This window comes from Tachysurus vachellii, chromosome 20 (assembly GCF_030014155.1).
Source record: "Tachysurus vachellii isolate PV-2020 chromosome 20, HZAU_Pvac_v1, whole genome shotgun sequence".
NCBI lineage: Eukaryota > Metazoa > Chordata > Actinopteri > Siluriformes > Bagridae > Tachysurus > Tachysurus vachellii.
Window position 1 is genome coordinate 15079174 of NC_083479.1, and position 17311 is coordinate 15096484.

General features: G+C 39.6%; 1 protein-coding gene across 1 annotated transcript in view; it reads left to right on the forward strand.

Annotated features, from left to right (window-relative positions):
- The window catches only part of plppr1 (phospholipid phosphatase related 1), a 41041-nt gene extending 29500 nt beyond the window's left edge, over positions 1–11541 (forward strand). Inside the window, exons 4-8 of the mRNA XM_060896683.1 lie at positions 3418–3550; positions 4543–4793; positions 6467–6643; positions 7675–7806; positions 10907–11541. Of these exons, the coding sequence (XP_060752666.1) occupies positions 3418–3550; positions 4543–4793; positions 6467–6643; positions 7675–7806; positions 10907–10939 (726 nt within the window). The 3' untranslated portion in view covers positions 10940–11541. The remainder of the gene's footprint in view (positions 1–3417; positions 3551–4542; positions 4794–6466; positions 6644–7674; positions 7807–10906) is intronic.
- Positions 11542–17311: the final 5770 nt, after the last annotated feature.

The window sequence follows — 17311 nt, forward strand, 5'->3', positions numbered from 1 at the left end:
CGACATTGAACACGTTGTAGGATGTGTTTTTTCCACAGTGTATCAGAAGCTATTAAAAGATCACATTACATTAAGCACAGTTCTGACTTCTTGCTTTAGGTGGAGCCATATAACATGGATTTAAAAAAAAAATCATATTTGTATGTATTTATAGACTATAGCTGTAAATAACACTACGTTTTTGTGTTGCTGTACTATGAAATCGCCAGTGGGCGTTACTACTACTGGTTGCCATAGTAATAACAGTTAACAGTGGGAGATTTGGTGTATGAATTTACATTCAGTGCATTTATGCATCATATCATATATGAGGCGAAGAAGAAGCCTTTATTTATTTGTCACATACACGTCATAGCACTACGAAATGCTTTTTTTTCGGATATCCCATTTTTTTATACAATTAGGGGTCAGAGCACAAGTCATGGAGTGAGTGAGCGAGTCATGATAAAGCCCCCTGAAGCGGAAAGGGTTAAGGACTTTTCTCAAGGGCTCAACAGTGGCAGCTTGGCAGTGCTGGGGCTTGAATCATCCATTACCTTCTGATCAACAACCCAGAGCCTTAACTCCATATTTGAATAAAGTTAAATTCAATTCAATACAATTTATTTGTATAGTGCTTTTAACACTTCACATTGTCTTAAAGCAGATTTACAGAAGTTTAGAAACAGAATAATTTTTTTAAGTACAAAATGAAGTGACTATACATCTCTAACATCTATCTTTTCTCAAATGTTTTCATCTATTTTTCTTTTTTTAAACTTTTTCTCAACTTTGTTAAGTATCTGCACACAAACTGTCTACCCGTCATCAGTCGCTGTCACTCATGTAAAAGGAAGTCGGCGGCTCTCGCTGAAAATGAACGATCTCCAAACGATTTGTCACCGCGACTCGCCGTATATGTGAACGCAGCATAAGGCTGCGGTATCTGTTTATAAGACATTGCTGTAGAATTCTCAAAACTGACAACTAATTCACAAGGACAAGCACTTAAGCTTTAAAATTAAACTTAAATGATTTGTAAAGAAATCTATAATCGTTGCCATGGTAAAGCTTTCTATAAGGAGATTTATGGAAGAAGGTGTCTCCAGTGTCGGTGCCTCGTAACGGTCTTTAGGACTTTAGAGGATTTTCTAGTTTTTATTTGTGCTTGTTAGAGGAAAAAAAGTGTATTATAAAGGAGACATTTCTTTAAAGCTGTTACAACAAAAACTTAAATGTCATTCTTTAATAAATCAAATAATTGTTATTCTTGACAAATTGCTGTTGTATTTCTTATATAACTAATACCCACATCTTGTCTTGTCACTCTTTGAAGAAATGAAAAATGTCACCACGTTATTTTATACGTTATCATTCCCCAAACAGCACCAAATCCCAACTAAAGAGGTGTAATAAATGCCCCGTCGTCTAGGCTGTGAGATAACGGAGGCTTTTTATTTTCCTATGCTAAGCCTAGAGCTTTTGAAATGAGCTTTCATTAGCAGTGTACTGTGCTGCCCTCAGGAGGAAAAAATGCATTAAACCCAAACTGGCCGCATAACTCGCAGGTGTTTTTTCCACTAGATATTTTTTTTTCTTTTTTTGCCATTTCATTCTTCTTGGGTATAAAAATGCACTTAAAGGTGCCCTGCCACACGTATTTCATTACTTTTGTGGTAATGTCTGAAGTTTACCATGGACTCTGTAACATTTTTTTGTGGAAATAATGCCTTGGTTACCTTGTTTCAAGCCATTTTAGTGTGGTATAGAAAGCCTGCAGGAAGACTCAGCTGGATTTGCGCCAGTTCTCATGAATATTCAAATGAGCTATGCTGCTTGGCTCCGATTGGCTAACCGCTAGGATATGAGAGCATGACTATTCATTCACCTAGCGCAATAAGTAGCCTAGGCTAGAGGAAATTTGTTTACAATCACCTTGATTTGCGGCAGAACGGCTTCTTCACAAGCCCGTTGACGTTCAGCCATCCTTGCTGTATAGGAAACTCACTGAGCTACACGAATTCTGGGGGCGCGGTCTCAAGTGGGAGAGCTCATGAATAGTAATGAGCTCAGTCACTCTGACGTCAGAGTGACCAGCTTTTCCAACTGACCTGATTTCTACCCTTATTTCTTTTAAGTGGCTAGAACTGACCGGGGAGGTAACAGGTCGTTTTCAAATTCACGACACAACACAAACACATATGGACCGAACACATATCAAAAAATCCAAGTAAAAACGGTTTTGTGTGGAAGGGCACCTTTAAGCTGTTTTCTTCTTCCTATCTACGCAATCAGTAGTTTAAAGAGAAATGTATCAGATGAAATATTTGGGTTGGTTTAAAGCAGTCAGTATACGAGGAAATGGCAGGGTTTATATTGTATATGTAGTGCCAACAGTGTAACAACGAGGGCTAAACTATCAACGGATTCTAAAAAACAGAGCTAGATGTTTTTAAAGAATAAGACAGATACTGAAAAAAACAGGGTTAGGGATTCGGTTCCTGACTCTGCCCCATGTGCAAAGTTTGCATGTTGTCCCAGGGCTTTGGGGTTATTATATTATATATGGGATTGTGCCCTGTGATTGGTTGGCACCTCATTTAGGGTGATTATGTTTAGGTGGCTAAACCTGTGTAGGTAGCTCATCTAAGCAGGTTCATTTAAACACACATTTTGACTTTATATTTGACGTTTGCGATTTAAGTTTTGCTAAAAAAAAAAAAAAAAAAGGGAGGACCAGTAGTTAGCTATAGCAGTTCACAATAAGCAGATCAACTACCAAATTTGTTGCACACTACATCATGTATCATGTAAGTCAATCTAAAGAATGGAATGTAAATAAATATAAATGTATTTTAATGTGTAAGCTAAAGAAAATGAGATTAGGAGATCATGTTAAAGGGATTTTTTCCTCCAGGCAATGTACAATAAATGTTTCTGTGAAATCTGCTTATATTTTTACTCACTTGTGATGAAAGTCTAAGGCGTTGTTTTTTCAATACATATCTAAAATATGCAACTTAATTTTGAAAAGTTACAAATGTTCAATTTAGGATTAGACAGACCTGAGAGACCTGGCAATAAAAAAGTAATCGTTTACTTGAGCTTTTTTTGTGGCTTTTGTCGTATCCATGTGCAGTCAAAGCCACAAAGTCTTACCTTTGATAAATTACTCTAATCCATGAAAGGACAAATTATGCAGGTTTAACGCTTAGGTGGCAGAAGGAAATTCAATCAGGTGTTGTATAAAAAAAGTGACTGACTGTGTTGATGAATTTTCTAGAACAGTAGCTTTGATGGTAGTTCTAATTAATGCACTCATTATAATACTGGCACCCAGTCCAGGCTCCAGGTTCACTGTGTAGGAAAAGCAATACAGAAAATGCACAGAACAACATTTTAAAAATATTCATGATCTTTGTTTTTACCGGTTTGCAGATCTTCATCGGTGAGATCTCCATGTACATGATGAAATCCACAAGAGAGGCTCTCGTTGCTCAGGAGAAGATGATCGTCACCGGAGAATGCTGCTACCTGAATCCGCTCATTCGCAGGATCATCAGGTTTATCGGTGAGCCTCTTCTCTTGTGGTGTTGTTTGTTTCGAAACTCCTTTTAAAAAATCGGCCTGAGGCAGAAAAGCACTGGTCAGCTTGAGGGCAGAAGAGACAGGAAGACACGACCTTACCCGTCGCTCTGGGTTTTAATCCTGTGTGGTTCTGACAGACTGGATGTTACGTGAGGAAAAGTGAACACTGGCACCATTAAGGAAACATCTCACTGATCGTGAGCGTCCAATTTCCCAAATATGAATATTAATAAGAACAAAATGACCTTCAGTATAATCCTGTAATGACACATCTGTTTTTCTCTTACTTGAAGAATATTGGTAGGGAGTTTTTGATGTGGTATCACCTCTAAAAATCCATCATGGGTCTGGCAGAGAGCGCTTAGTCCTATACAGTAGCATTACTTGACCCTGATGCGTAATTCAAGAGAGACTGATAATGATGTCCACTGAGGCCTGGTATTGTAATGATGTGGACCATTGTATTCAATTCTTTTCATTCTATGCGCATAGACACAAGGAACAGATGAGCGTTTCATTCTCTCCCTGTAAGTTTCTCTCTCTTTCTCCAGAGGTCGTAGTCATCAATCGTCTATCTTCTAGCTCACTGGTAGCCTTCAGAGAGCGAGAAACTTCACCAGTTAGATCACATCTATCATCAGTCTACAGTTTCATACTAGAGTGAAGGCAGATAATGTCTTGCATCACAAGGTCAAAAAAGGGAGAGAGAGAGAGAGAGAGCTCTTTTTTTTTTTTATGACTCTTTTCAGTGCATGATTCCTGCCGGTCCTGCTTACATTGGTTACTGGTATAAATTTGCTCAGTTGGATGTGTTAACAATACCAAACTGAAAATCCATGGAGGAAAAAAACATCCTGCCAACAGTAGATCTGCACATGTGCTTCCAAGAGTCTCTAATCTGTTTGGCTGTGTTGGTCGAGTCCTGATTAGGAGCAGCGAGACTAAATGAATGTGCTGGCATTTTCCCCCCTGCAGGTGTGTTTGCGTTTGGCTTGTTTGCGACGGACATCTTTGTAAACGCCGGGCAGGTGGTGACGGGCAGCCTGGCGCCCTACTTCCTCAACGTCTGCCAGCCTAATTACACAGGCACAGAGTGCCGCCTCAACCACCAGTTCATCTCCAATGGCAACATCTGCACTGGGAACCGGGGGGTGGTGGAGCGAGCCAGGAGATCCTTCCCATCCAAAGACGCCTCACTCAGTGTTTACTCGGCTGTCTATGTCACTGTAAGTGAGTCTCACGTTTCCTACTTCAAGCCTGTGGCTCATTAATCACTCACTCACTCATTCTCTACCGCTTATCCATTTAAATGACAATGACAAAAATGACAGTAACAAGCATTTTACTCACTCTCTCTCACTCATTTTCTGCCGCTTATCCGACCTACCTCGGGTCACGGGGAGCCTGTGCCTATCTCAGGCGTCATCAGGCATCAAGGCAGGATACACCCTGGACGGAGTGCCAATCCATCACAGGGCACACACACACACTCTCAGTCACTCACACACTCACACACTACGGACAATTTTTCCAGAGATGCCAATCAACCTACCATGCATGTCTTTGGACCGGGGGAGGAAACCGGAGTACCCGGAGGAAACCCCCAAGGCACGGGGAGAACATGCAAACTCCACACACACAATGCGGAGGCGGGAATCGAACCCCCAACCCTGGAGGTGTGAGGTGAACGTGCTAACCACTAAGCCACCGTGCCCCCACTCATTAATCAGTCTTTATTTATAACACAATGCTAATGAATTCTTAAATTTTGACTTTCTAATGCGTTAATGATTCAGAGCAGCTCTGTTAGTAGTCCCAGCTGCAAGGATTTATGTCAATACACTGATACCAATAAGTTATCATTTCTATAACAGCTTATCACAATAACCCAGTTTCAGCATCTAACATTTTGGTTTGGTTTATTTTATTCGGAGCGAGATGTTTATTTTATTAACAGGATGTTTGCTGCATTGGAACCTCGGAAGTGGGAAGTCAAGCAGTGGGAAGGCTCAGAATTAGGTTATTTTTAACCTCTGTGAATTTATGGATATCTCCGTGTGTGTCCTTTGTGTGTTTGTGTGTGTGCTTGTGTGTGTGCGTGTGTGTGTTTGTGTGTGTGAGTTTGTGTGTGTGTTTGTGTGTGTTTGTGTGTGTGTGTGTTTGTGTGTGTTTGTTTGTGTGTTTGTGTATGTGTTTGTGTGTGTTTGTGTGTGTGTGTTTGTGTGTGTGTGTTTGTGTGTGTGTTTGTGTGTGTGTGTTTGTGTGTGTTTGTGTGTGTGTGTTTGTGTGTGTGTGTGTGTGTGTGTGTGTGTGTGTGTTTGTGTGTGTGTTTGTGTTTGTGTCCAGCCCGAGATTTAGAGTAGGAATTTTGAGTTTTGAGGCATTTTTTTTACCTGCTCGAGCTTGGGAGTTAGGAGTTATACATTTTAGTCAAATTTCTACATTTTCTCAGTAACATAACAAGCTTTATTTTTTGTCTTATTAACTTCAAGACTTCAAGCTGCTGAGAGAGAGACTATTTCTATCTGCTGTATGAGTGGTAACTCAGTGGTAATGATTTTGCCATATTTTATATTTGATATTAGAAAATATATCCTGCATATTTTTATATATATAGAAAGATAGATGCAAATGTTTGATTTATTTATTTTTTTTTTAATCTCAATATTTTAACTCGCTCTGTAGGCCTTCTTTTGTTCCCTGCCTGCAAATCCATCGCAGTACAATAATATTAATGTACAATTCTAATAAAAAAGGACTCTTGGATTGGATTAAAATGCATTTCCTTCTGGAAATACTCTTGATTGAATATAATCTCTTCAAGCTGTATACATTGACATAGCAGAGACGATCCTCCACGGTGTACGTGATTGTGTGTGTATGTGAACGTGTTTTTCAGATGTACATCACGAGCACGATCCGGACGAAGAGCAGTCGTCTGGCAAAGCCCGTGCTGTGCTTGGCCACGCTGTGTGCTGCGTTTCTCACAGGTCTGAAGAGGGTGTCCGAATATCGGAATCACTGCTCGGATGTTGTCGCCGGCTTCATCCTGGGAGCCTCCATCGCTCTGTTTTTGGTCAGTCTGATGTCGATAGAACGGCTGTGTATAATACAGACACTTGCGATTAATGGTTGACGTCTTTTTTATGTGTCTGCTTAATACTCCTTTGCCATTGAAATTAAAATTCATCATAGTTTACACACCATGTCACTTTCCTTGTAACTCCTTGGTTACATCGATGTTGTGCAAACCATTTTCATTATAATAACAAGGACTGGACTTTTTCTGGACAGACCTTGTACATTTCAATATGCAGTGTATACACGAGCTGGAAAATGAAACTGTCAGGGATGCAGGATAAAATAGACCCAAATCAGGATAGCTTAAAAATGAACTGGTTTTAATAAATAAAAAACACAAAACAGGAACACAGACTAAAGACAAGACAGCGACAGGACAACGACAGACAACAGAGGCTCAACTAAATACTAATCACAATTAGACACATGAGGAACAGGTGTGCAGAGGCAGGGAGGAAGAGACAAGACACGTGACACAAAACAGACAAAAGCACGTGGCTATAGTCCGGGCTGAGTCCGGGCTGAGTCCTGACAGAAACACCGGCCGATATACAGTAATAGTGTTAGAGGTTTCATGCCTGTATACGCACAACCTGGCGGCTAATATTCACTGATTCACTGAAGTAAGAGCAAAGTGTGAAGGATGAATTAGCAGAGCAATAGAACAGCTGTACATACAATAAAATATTGCAATCTACATAACATAATAGGAGAAATACGAGTCAAGTCAAGACAAGTCAAGAAGCTTTTATTGTCATTTCAACCACACATAGCTGAGGCAGTAGGTAGTTAAATGAGATGTTTCTCCAGGAGCGACATAAAGCTACTTAAAACAACACAGAGTAAAGGACTAAAGTAAGCTGTCCTAGCCACATAAACCAAAGTTCAAAAGAGGACAAAATTGTTGGTAATGAAAAAAAATAAATAAAAGAAATAAAAAGAAATAAATAATAAAACCAAATATCTCAAGTAGCTAAATAAGAATAAAGCATCAAGACAAAACCTGATTAACGTTTTGCTTTGCAGGGACTGTGTGTGGTGAATAACTTTAAAGGTGCTCACTCGACTGCTACCAAGCGGAAGACGGAGGAATACCGCGGCCTACCGCTCATGACATTCCCGCGTGTGGAGAGCCCGCTAGAGACCCTCAGCGCACAGGTAGAGTAACATTTTACCTCCATCAACACCGTTGTCATAAAAATAGAAGTGTAATTGATGTTTGTGAGAGTGCAAATATTTGTCTTATCTATTTATGCATGGTTGAGCCTTGTTTTGATTCCTCCACATTCATCTCCTGTGCATGATTGACGGCCACGGTGGCTCGGTTTGAAGCAGCGAGCATGACCGAGGCTTTAAGCGCATGCTCCTTAAGAGATTATGTCTCCTATGTCACATTATCAGGGATTTCTATGCAATAAATTCCTGTACAAGATTCATCCACCTAAATTCATGTTAGAGTGAAAGGAAATCTGTGTAAAATGTGTTTTATTTGACATAACGTACATTCTACCCTTTAAACAGTATGTAACAGTGCTGTTTGTTATAATCTAGTTGAGTTTATTCTTTCAGGAAGGGTTACGTGTTAGTGATTGTATTGTTTCCTGAGCTGACAGAGCTGCTGTTAATAACAGATAATAGATTGCTGCATGCACACTTAAGAAGTTATACTAGTCATAATGCCACATTTCGTTGGAAAGACTTTTATTTCAATGGTATTTTTTACTCAACCAGCTTTCATTTGTCTGTACACTTTTATGGGATTTTAAAAGATTTTGTGGATTGCATGTTTACTCTTAAAACAATATCACTGTGGGTATATTTTATGAATAGGTTGTTGTAGTTGACCTTTTGGCTTCTCACTGTTCGGGGGTCGCGGCCGCAGATAATGTGGTCCGCAGACACAACCCCATTTTATCTGGGCTTGGGACAGACACTGAGAGTTATCACTTCAGTGGCTTGGTTAGCTCCCTGTCTGGGAATCGAACTTGGGCCAGGGCAATGAGAGTGTGGGATCCTGCTGCTGGACCACCAGGAGGCATTCATTCATTCATTCATTCATTTTCTACCGCTTATCCGAACTACCTCGGGTCACGGGGAGCCTGTGCTCAGGCGTCATCGGGCATCAAGGCAGGATACACCCTGGACGGAGTGCCAACCCATCGCAGGGCACACACACACACACACACACACACACACACACACTCACACAATCACACACTACAGACAATTTTCCAGAGATGCCAATCAACCTACCATGCATGTCTTTGGACCGGGGGAGGAAACCGGAGTACCCGGAGGAAACCCCCGAGGCACGGGGAGAACATGCAAACTCCACACACACAAGGCGGAGGCGGGAATCGAACCCCGACCCTGGAGGTGTGAGGCGAACGTGCTAACCACTAAGCCACCGTGCCCCCCCCACCAGGAGGCATATTTTTTAAATAGGTAATGCAAACAAAAAATAAAGAAAAAAGTAGTGCTGCATAATCAGCTTCTGCTCCTGTGTAAAACTATACTGTAGCTGGGTGGAGTGATGGCAATATATAATATGGATTTTGCAATAAATCCGCAAGAAATAAGACCCTCTGGAACATAATCAGTGGTAGGAAAATAATTAGTGACAACGTGGTGTGATGTGTGGCGGCCAATAAGTGCGTCTCCCTTCTGAAGAGTTTAAAGTGCTTGATTCTGATTGGTCACAGCAGCTATGGAGGTAGCATACTGTAGAAGCTAAGCTCAAAATAATCGATTTAAAATATTGTGTATGATTAGTGATGATGTGGTGTTTTAGCAGTCAGAACCCTCACCTTCTCAGTAACCTGACACATTTCAGTCCCTCCATGATTTCATGATTTTTGTGATCACAGAAATGAAAATAAAATCAAACAAATTTTGCGATATTCAGAGAAGCTTTTCGACAGTGAACACATTAAACACCGCGCAGTTTCTGGACATTCTGGGCATCATAACGCACATTCACCCAAAGCCCTCTGTGACTCGTCTGTGTATTACATGAGGAAAACTTACACGGAAAGTTACTACAAATGTGTCTTTGCTGGGAGGAGGTTAAAAGGAGAATCCTGTGCTTGTAGTTTCACCAATTGAAGAGGCTTTCTGCAAAAACAAAACTTTCTGCACAAAAATAAAACTTTGCTGCAAGTTTTTAAAAAGCACACAAACAACGAAAAAAAAAGTAAAATCCTAGGGGACTCTCTTTTAAGAGGAAATAACAACAGAGAGGCTGGTGAGAGAAGGACTGATACAGAAAAATGATGTGCTTAATGGATGGCACTCAGCATGTTAACTACAAATTTGATGGATCATGGTTTAATATAAGTAAATAAGACTGTAAATATATAAACGTACCTAATCTCATTACCAATTAGTTTCTGTTATCATGTACACTATACTGTAGCAGCTGTAAAATCAGTCCTTTAGTGGGAAAAAAACTCAGAAAACAAGTCAGAAATGTACAATTTCAGCTGATAGACTGATAGACACAATTAGACTGGAGAGTCCTATAAATAATAAATTAACATCATCTCATAGAAAACGTCACCATATCTACAGTTTGTTTTCAGTTCTATGTGGCTTGTACGAGTCAACAAGTATCCATCCGTCCGTCCGTCTGTCCATCCATCCATCCATACAAAACTGCTGTTAAATTCACATTAAATGATATTAATCATGTTGATGTAAAGCTGTACAGCTGGCTCTGAGTAAATCTTCTAAATTTGCTAAACTCCAGCAGTTTAAAACACTGATGCTGCCATTTTTATGATCTACAACCAGAAAGAATAATCTGTAAATTGATGTTGCCACCAAACGCAGTAGATGGAACCCAAGCAGACAGCTGAGAGGGAAAAAAGAGAGATTTCTTCTCAAGTTTGACAAACGCTGAAGGACACAAGCTCATCGTGCAAGCGCAGCTTTGGGACCATTGTTACGGGAAATGCCCAGTGAAATGGAATTGGACGTGTATGTTAAGTACTGCAAGGGATATCCACCATGCTGTCAGTGCTGCTTATCAGGACAAGCAAGATGGATGAAACGGATGATTCGAGAAGAAACGAGGTCGAAGACGACGACACGTCGCTTTCTCTTCTCAATGTGTATTCTTTCTCTTCTGACTGATGTGTTGTCAGGGATCGAGGGAGCATATAAGAGAAATTTAGTGAAATGTTCCACACCAAATGAGACTTTGTCCTTGACTTTGAATGTCTAAGTCTTTTTTATTCTTTTTTTTCTTGTATTTCAGAACCATTCAGCATCCATGACTGAAGTGACTTGACTAAGGGGCCGGCACCGAGTCACCTTCACTTCACCTCAACACTTCTAGGCACAAGATGTTTTTGTACTGTCGCATACTGTAAGAAAAAAAAGAGAATGAAAAAAGAAATCAAAGAAAATAGTATTATGTTGGACCAAGTTAGAAGCAAATGTTTTGTACATTTTGTAAAACACAGTGCTGTAGCTTATCCTTCTGTTATTTCTGATTCCACATCAGGATTTCTGCCTTCCTCGTCATGTTCTACATAACAAAGTCAAATCAAATCTATATATGATGTTACTCAACTATCGATGTTATATGGTATTTGTACAAAAAATGATTTTATTCTTTTTTTTTCCTATCAATTTTTTTTTTGACAAAGATCATCTTTTTTTGTATTATTTTTATCTGTATAAAGCATTTGATCAACATTGCCTGCTGTTTCTCCAGGAATGTTTTTGGTATTCTTATTTTTTGATGTAATATAAAGATACACAATGAATTGTGAAAAACAGTTTTTATTTCTAATGGCATCTTTAAAAAAAAAATAATAATGAAAATAAAAAAAAAATTCACGACCACTGCATGAAAGTACACAGACATTTGACGACATGTTTCATTCTCGTGTGTTGTTTTTCCTTTTAAAGTTTCTTTTAAAATGCCAAATATATTTTTTTGATTTGTCTGTCAAATAAATAGTCTGTAGTTGAAAACCTGGGACTTTCTTTTTTACTTAGATTTAATTTTTATTGGCTTCTCTTGGGAAAATGTTTGTCACTCATAATTTGGCAGAAAGAGTTTTAATAACAACGCTGGTCTGATGGCTCTGTTGTTTAAAAAAAGATAAGAAAATCAACAAAGTTACTTCCACAGTCACTTAAACACTGCTTCAAAAGAATCAGAGTCATATCGTCGCAAGAGCACGATTTCCTTTCACAATAAGCGAACGAACGACACTGAAGTAAGTTACCGTTAATGATAAGGGGTGTAACAAATAATGGCTTGGATCAATGCTTGGAATGAACAGGTAACATTATCAATTCAAATTAATTTAATAACTGATGATTATCCAAAAGACAGCACAGACGACTTGTGTAAATATGAATTTAAATGTAATAAATATTCTAGCATATATAAATATTTGCCTTACGTTTCACTTACAATACTTCTCTATATCCTCCTTAAGATTTAACTTGCCTAAGATGCCCACAAATTGATTGGAGGGTATTGGTATCATATATCATATCAGATCATATAGCAGATTCAGTTACATTGTGAAATATCACACGCTCCCCTTAACAAGCTAAACCATATCGTGTCCTATCATACGGTAGCCTGAAATCAGCGTAGACTAATAATCAGTAAGGCCTGTATGTGTATTAACATGGTGTAAAGTTATGTAAACAAGCCAGCAGTTGTTGATTCACTAAACACTTGTCCAGTTTGTAAGGTGCCTATTAACTAAAAGTAGGTTTGCTTTGTGGAAACAGCTGTTGCCACCATGTGTCTCCTTGCTTACTCTTAACTGTGGAAGTGTGAATAACGATATTATTATACACTTGACACCATTTAACCAGTCCATTCTTCTTTCCACATTTTAAAATTAGGCAGAGAAATGAAATGAAAGGCAATTAAATACAATTCATGATTACTGAGATATTATAATTTTTTCTTTATGTTGTTCTAATGTAAGTATATATTTATTATACATGTAGAGATTTTATAGGATATGTGCAATGTCATTATGTGAATTAGAAGTAACTAATGCATCGCTTTGCTTATTTGAAGTTATTTGGTTTGATGCTGGGGGGCACGGTGGCTTAGTGGTTAGCACGTTTGCCTCACACCTCCAGGGTCGGGGTTCTCCACCTTGTGTGTGTGGAGTTTGCATGTTCTCCCTGTGCCTCGGGGGTTTCCTCCGGGTACTCCGGTTTCCTCCTTCAGTCCAAAGACATGCATGGTAGGTTGATTGGCATCTCTGGAAAATTGTCCCTAGTGTGTGATTGCGTGAGTGAATGAGAGTATGTGTGTGTGCCCTGCGATGGGTTGGCACTCCGTCCAGGGTGTATCCTGCCTTGATGCCCGATGACGCCTGAGATAGGCACAGGCTCCCCGTGACCCGAGGTAGTTCGGATAAGCGGTAGAAGATGAATGAATGAATGGTTTGATGCTGATATCAAAAGCCTACCAGAATGCTGAGGAAGGACACAAGCTACTCAGCATTCTCAGCATAATATTTAGCACTATTCAGTGTCTACATATTGGCTTAGCAAATTCATCAGTTTGTTTTTTGTACATAGGTGGTATTCTAGCAGCTGCCACTGCTGTATGCTAACTTAACTATGTTAGCTAGACAGGTTAACTGATTTAGTTCCAGATGCTAACTACAGTAAGGTCACAGTGTTCCAGTGCCATTATAGGTTCAAAATGCTAGTTTTCGCTTTGCTATGATGCTAATCTGTAGTGTTACTGGCCACAACAAGGCTACTAGGTTACTCTGTTTATCAGCTATTAATGTGTGGGATTGTATAAGATTGGGATCACAAATATGTCATTTGGAAAAACACACGAGTGCCATGGGAAAATTTCTGAACTTGAATATAACCAGTAGTAACTACGCAAAGCATTGTGGGTCATACTGTATGCAGTTAAATCAGCTCCACCATGAGAATATTTAAACCTCCACACTATTTACTCTGAGTCTTACAACTCAAAGCTCAGAGCCGACTCAGAGGATTTCACATGTCCTCTCGCATATTCTTTGTTTACTGCACACTTGTGTTGTATTTTGTTGTTTACTTCCCACTTTGTGACACTCTTGAGATATGAGCATCAACTATGTCTGGAACTTGAGTAGAGTGTTCTCTTTATAAAAAAGTAATGAAAAAAATCAATCTTACCTTTTGTTGAACCTTTTGTTTTCCTCCTTTCAAAATCTGCCATTTGCAGCAATGGGTAGCAGCTTACTACACTCCACACACGCCATACTACTACACTCCACACACGCCATACTACTACACTCCACACACGCCATACTACTACACTCCACACACGCCATACTACTACACTCCACACACGCCATACTACTACACTCCATACACGCCATACTACTACACTCCACACACGCCATACTACTACACTCCACACACGCCATACTACTACACTCCACACACGCCATACTACTACACTCCACACACGCCATACTACTACACTCCACACACGCCATACTACTATACTCCACACACGCCATACTACTACACTCCATACACGCCATACTACTACACTCCACACACGCCATACTACTACACTCCATACACGCCATACTACTACACTCCACACACGCCATACTACTACACTCCATACACGCCATACTACTACACTCCACACACGCCATACTACTACACTCCATACACGCCATACTACTACACTCCACACACGCCATATTACTATACTCCACACACGCCATACTACTACACTCCACACACGCCATATTACTATACTCCACACACGCCATACTACTACACTCCACACACGCCATACTACTACACTCCACACACGCCATACTACTACACTCCATACACGCCATACTACTACACTCCACACACGCCATATTACTATACTCCATACAAGCCATACTACTACACTCCACACACGCCATACTACTACACTCCATACACGCCATACTACTACACCCCATACACGCCATACTACTACACTCCATACACGCCATACTACTACACTCCACACACGCCATACTACTACATTCCAAACAGCGGCTGCTGCTGTGCCTTCAAACTTGACCTTTTGTATAATGCCCATGGGGATTAGTTCAATCTGATGCCTGTTTAACTAAAGGGGTTAAAATGTAAAGCATGTATTATAGATACAGTAAATTGTTGTGTCATGGAGAATCTATGCAGTGTCTATTGTACAGGTGTCAACTACACTGTATAGTATGTAGACACCTGGCCATCAATGACACTTAGATGTACTTTTGTGTTAAAACAGCCTCCAAACATCTAGTAAGGCTTTTCACTAGATTTTGAAGTGTGGTTGTAGGGATTTGTGTTCATTCAGAGACACAAGTATTAGTAGGCATTGATGTCACATGATGTAAGGAGACCTGGGGTGTAGTCAGTATTCATCCCAAGGGTGTTCATTGAGGTTAAGGTAATGACATGGAACACTCAAGTTCTTAAACATAAATTTTGGCAAACCATGTCTTTATGGACATTGATTTGTTTACAGCTGCATTGTCATGATGAGGCAGGTTTTGGGCTTGTTAGTTAGTAAAGTAATTTTTATATCTACAGTACAGCAAAGATACAAAGACATTCTAGACAATTGCATGCTCCAAATTTGTGCAGCAGTTTGAGGAAGACCCAGATTGATGAGGTCTCTGTTTATGCTACCAGCATCTAAATTGTATTCTGAATAAGATATATACACTTCAATCATCCAGTTTATTTTCTTGTCTCCACTTCGGTGTAATCTGACTTTTTACTGCAAATGATATGCAAATCAGCTCATAACACTTGACTTGCTTGTGTTTTTCCATGTTTCTTCTTATTTGTTGCAAAAAAATGGTGTCTGCATCAAAAGTTGTGATTTTGCTTGGTGTATTTAATTCCCTTAATATAACCAATTTGTGTTGGACCATGTGTTATTCCATAAACACAGGCTCCCAACTGTGCTCCTGAGGTACTTCTTGTCCTGCATTTAACACCTTATTCAACTAATCAGCTAATTAACATCCTTATCTGAGCGAGAGAGTGTGTGTGTGTTAGAGCAGGATAACACTAAAATGTGTACTCCAGGGTGAGTGTTGAGAAACTGCTTTGTGGTGTAATTACAGATGTTTGGTTGTTATACAGTATGTGGCTTGGAGATGTGGGTCTATTTTTTCAAGTGATGCACTGAAATTTGAGCATTTTCAGACCCCATGAAACAGAGCAAGAGGTAGTGGAAGGTCAGGAGTTCAAACCCCAGGACCACAAAGCATTTATCCATCAATATATGCTGCTCTAGATAAGGGTGTCTAGTCTACCATAGGCAATCCATATTTAAGCAAGCATGCTTTGGGGAGGTGGATGTAAACCAGGGTATCCGGAGAGAACGCTACACACACAGTACCAAAGATTTGAGGCAGCACTGCTACCTCCTGCATACCTATGCCACCATTAATAACGGTTAAAAACATTTTGACACGTTCCTTTGCAGCAGCGACAGCAATAGCAGCAGATCAACATTCATTTGGAAACGTTTTAGGTTTTCTACAAAGAGCATTAGACAAGCGATATTTATAAGATTAATGTCACTCATCTAATGCCCTTCAATCCCATCCTAATCACACCAATAAACAGAAAACAGCAACAGCAAAAAGATAAGTATCTACTAGCATGCCAATGCCATCTGTAGCCAGGTTTTTGAACTGATGAAAAAATCACAAACCTCAGTGAGAAAAAGCAAAGTAAAACTAAAAAAAAAACAAAACAATGGATTTCATTGTCATGGATGACTACTGTAGCTGTCATCTGCTGTCAAAGATGGTTGAAAGGTTGCTAAAGAAGCATACTGTGTCTCTAGTCATTCTCATTCTGTCTCAAACCCTAAAATCCTGTAGTTTTAGATATTTGACCAGAGTTTCATCTGGGAGTCTTTATGAGATTGCAGTTTTAAATGCATATGTTACATTAACACTACAAATTTTGTATATAAATCCTAAATCCTGAAATAAAATGACCCAATATACAGTATCTAGTCTCAGTGTTTCAGTTTAGTTAAACCATCTGATATAATGTACCCTGGAATTTACATAAATAAACCCAGACCAAGTGTAGTGCAAATGAAAGGCAGACTTGAGCCTCTGAGGTCTTTATGTATTTCAATGCTTGTTTTTAATTAAGAGATTCAGCATCCTTTCTCAGTTCATGGTCAAGACTGTTCCCGTTGCGACTCGTCACACAGCGTTCATGCTTCCTTACAGTATATAAAACAGTTTAGTGCTTTATATTGATATGCGGGAAGTGCTATCATACATCACAACCTGACATCTTAAATAAATAACTAGTGCTCTGATGCACAGAGTGCTTTTCCCCTTGCACTGTCATGCTGCCTGATGCAGTTCCCCACACACACAGTTCCAGTTAAAGTAGAGCTCAGAGAAAGAGTTTGTATCCAAATTTCTTTCTGCCTTGTCCATCCTTTTACATCCTTTAGACCGACTGGTTCAGAGATGCCAAGAAGAGCATTTAGAAAGAGAAAAAAATAAAATGCTCTTTTAAAAATATGTGCAGAGAAATGTGAAGAGCTTCGACTGAGGAAGCAAAAAAATCCATCGTTAACTTCACAGAGAAAGAGAGGTCTCAAATACAGCCCCGCTCTTTTATTGCT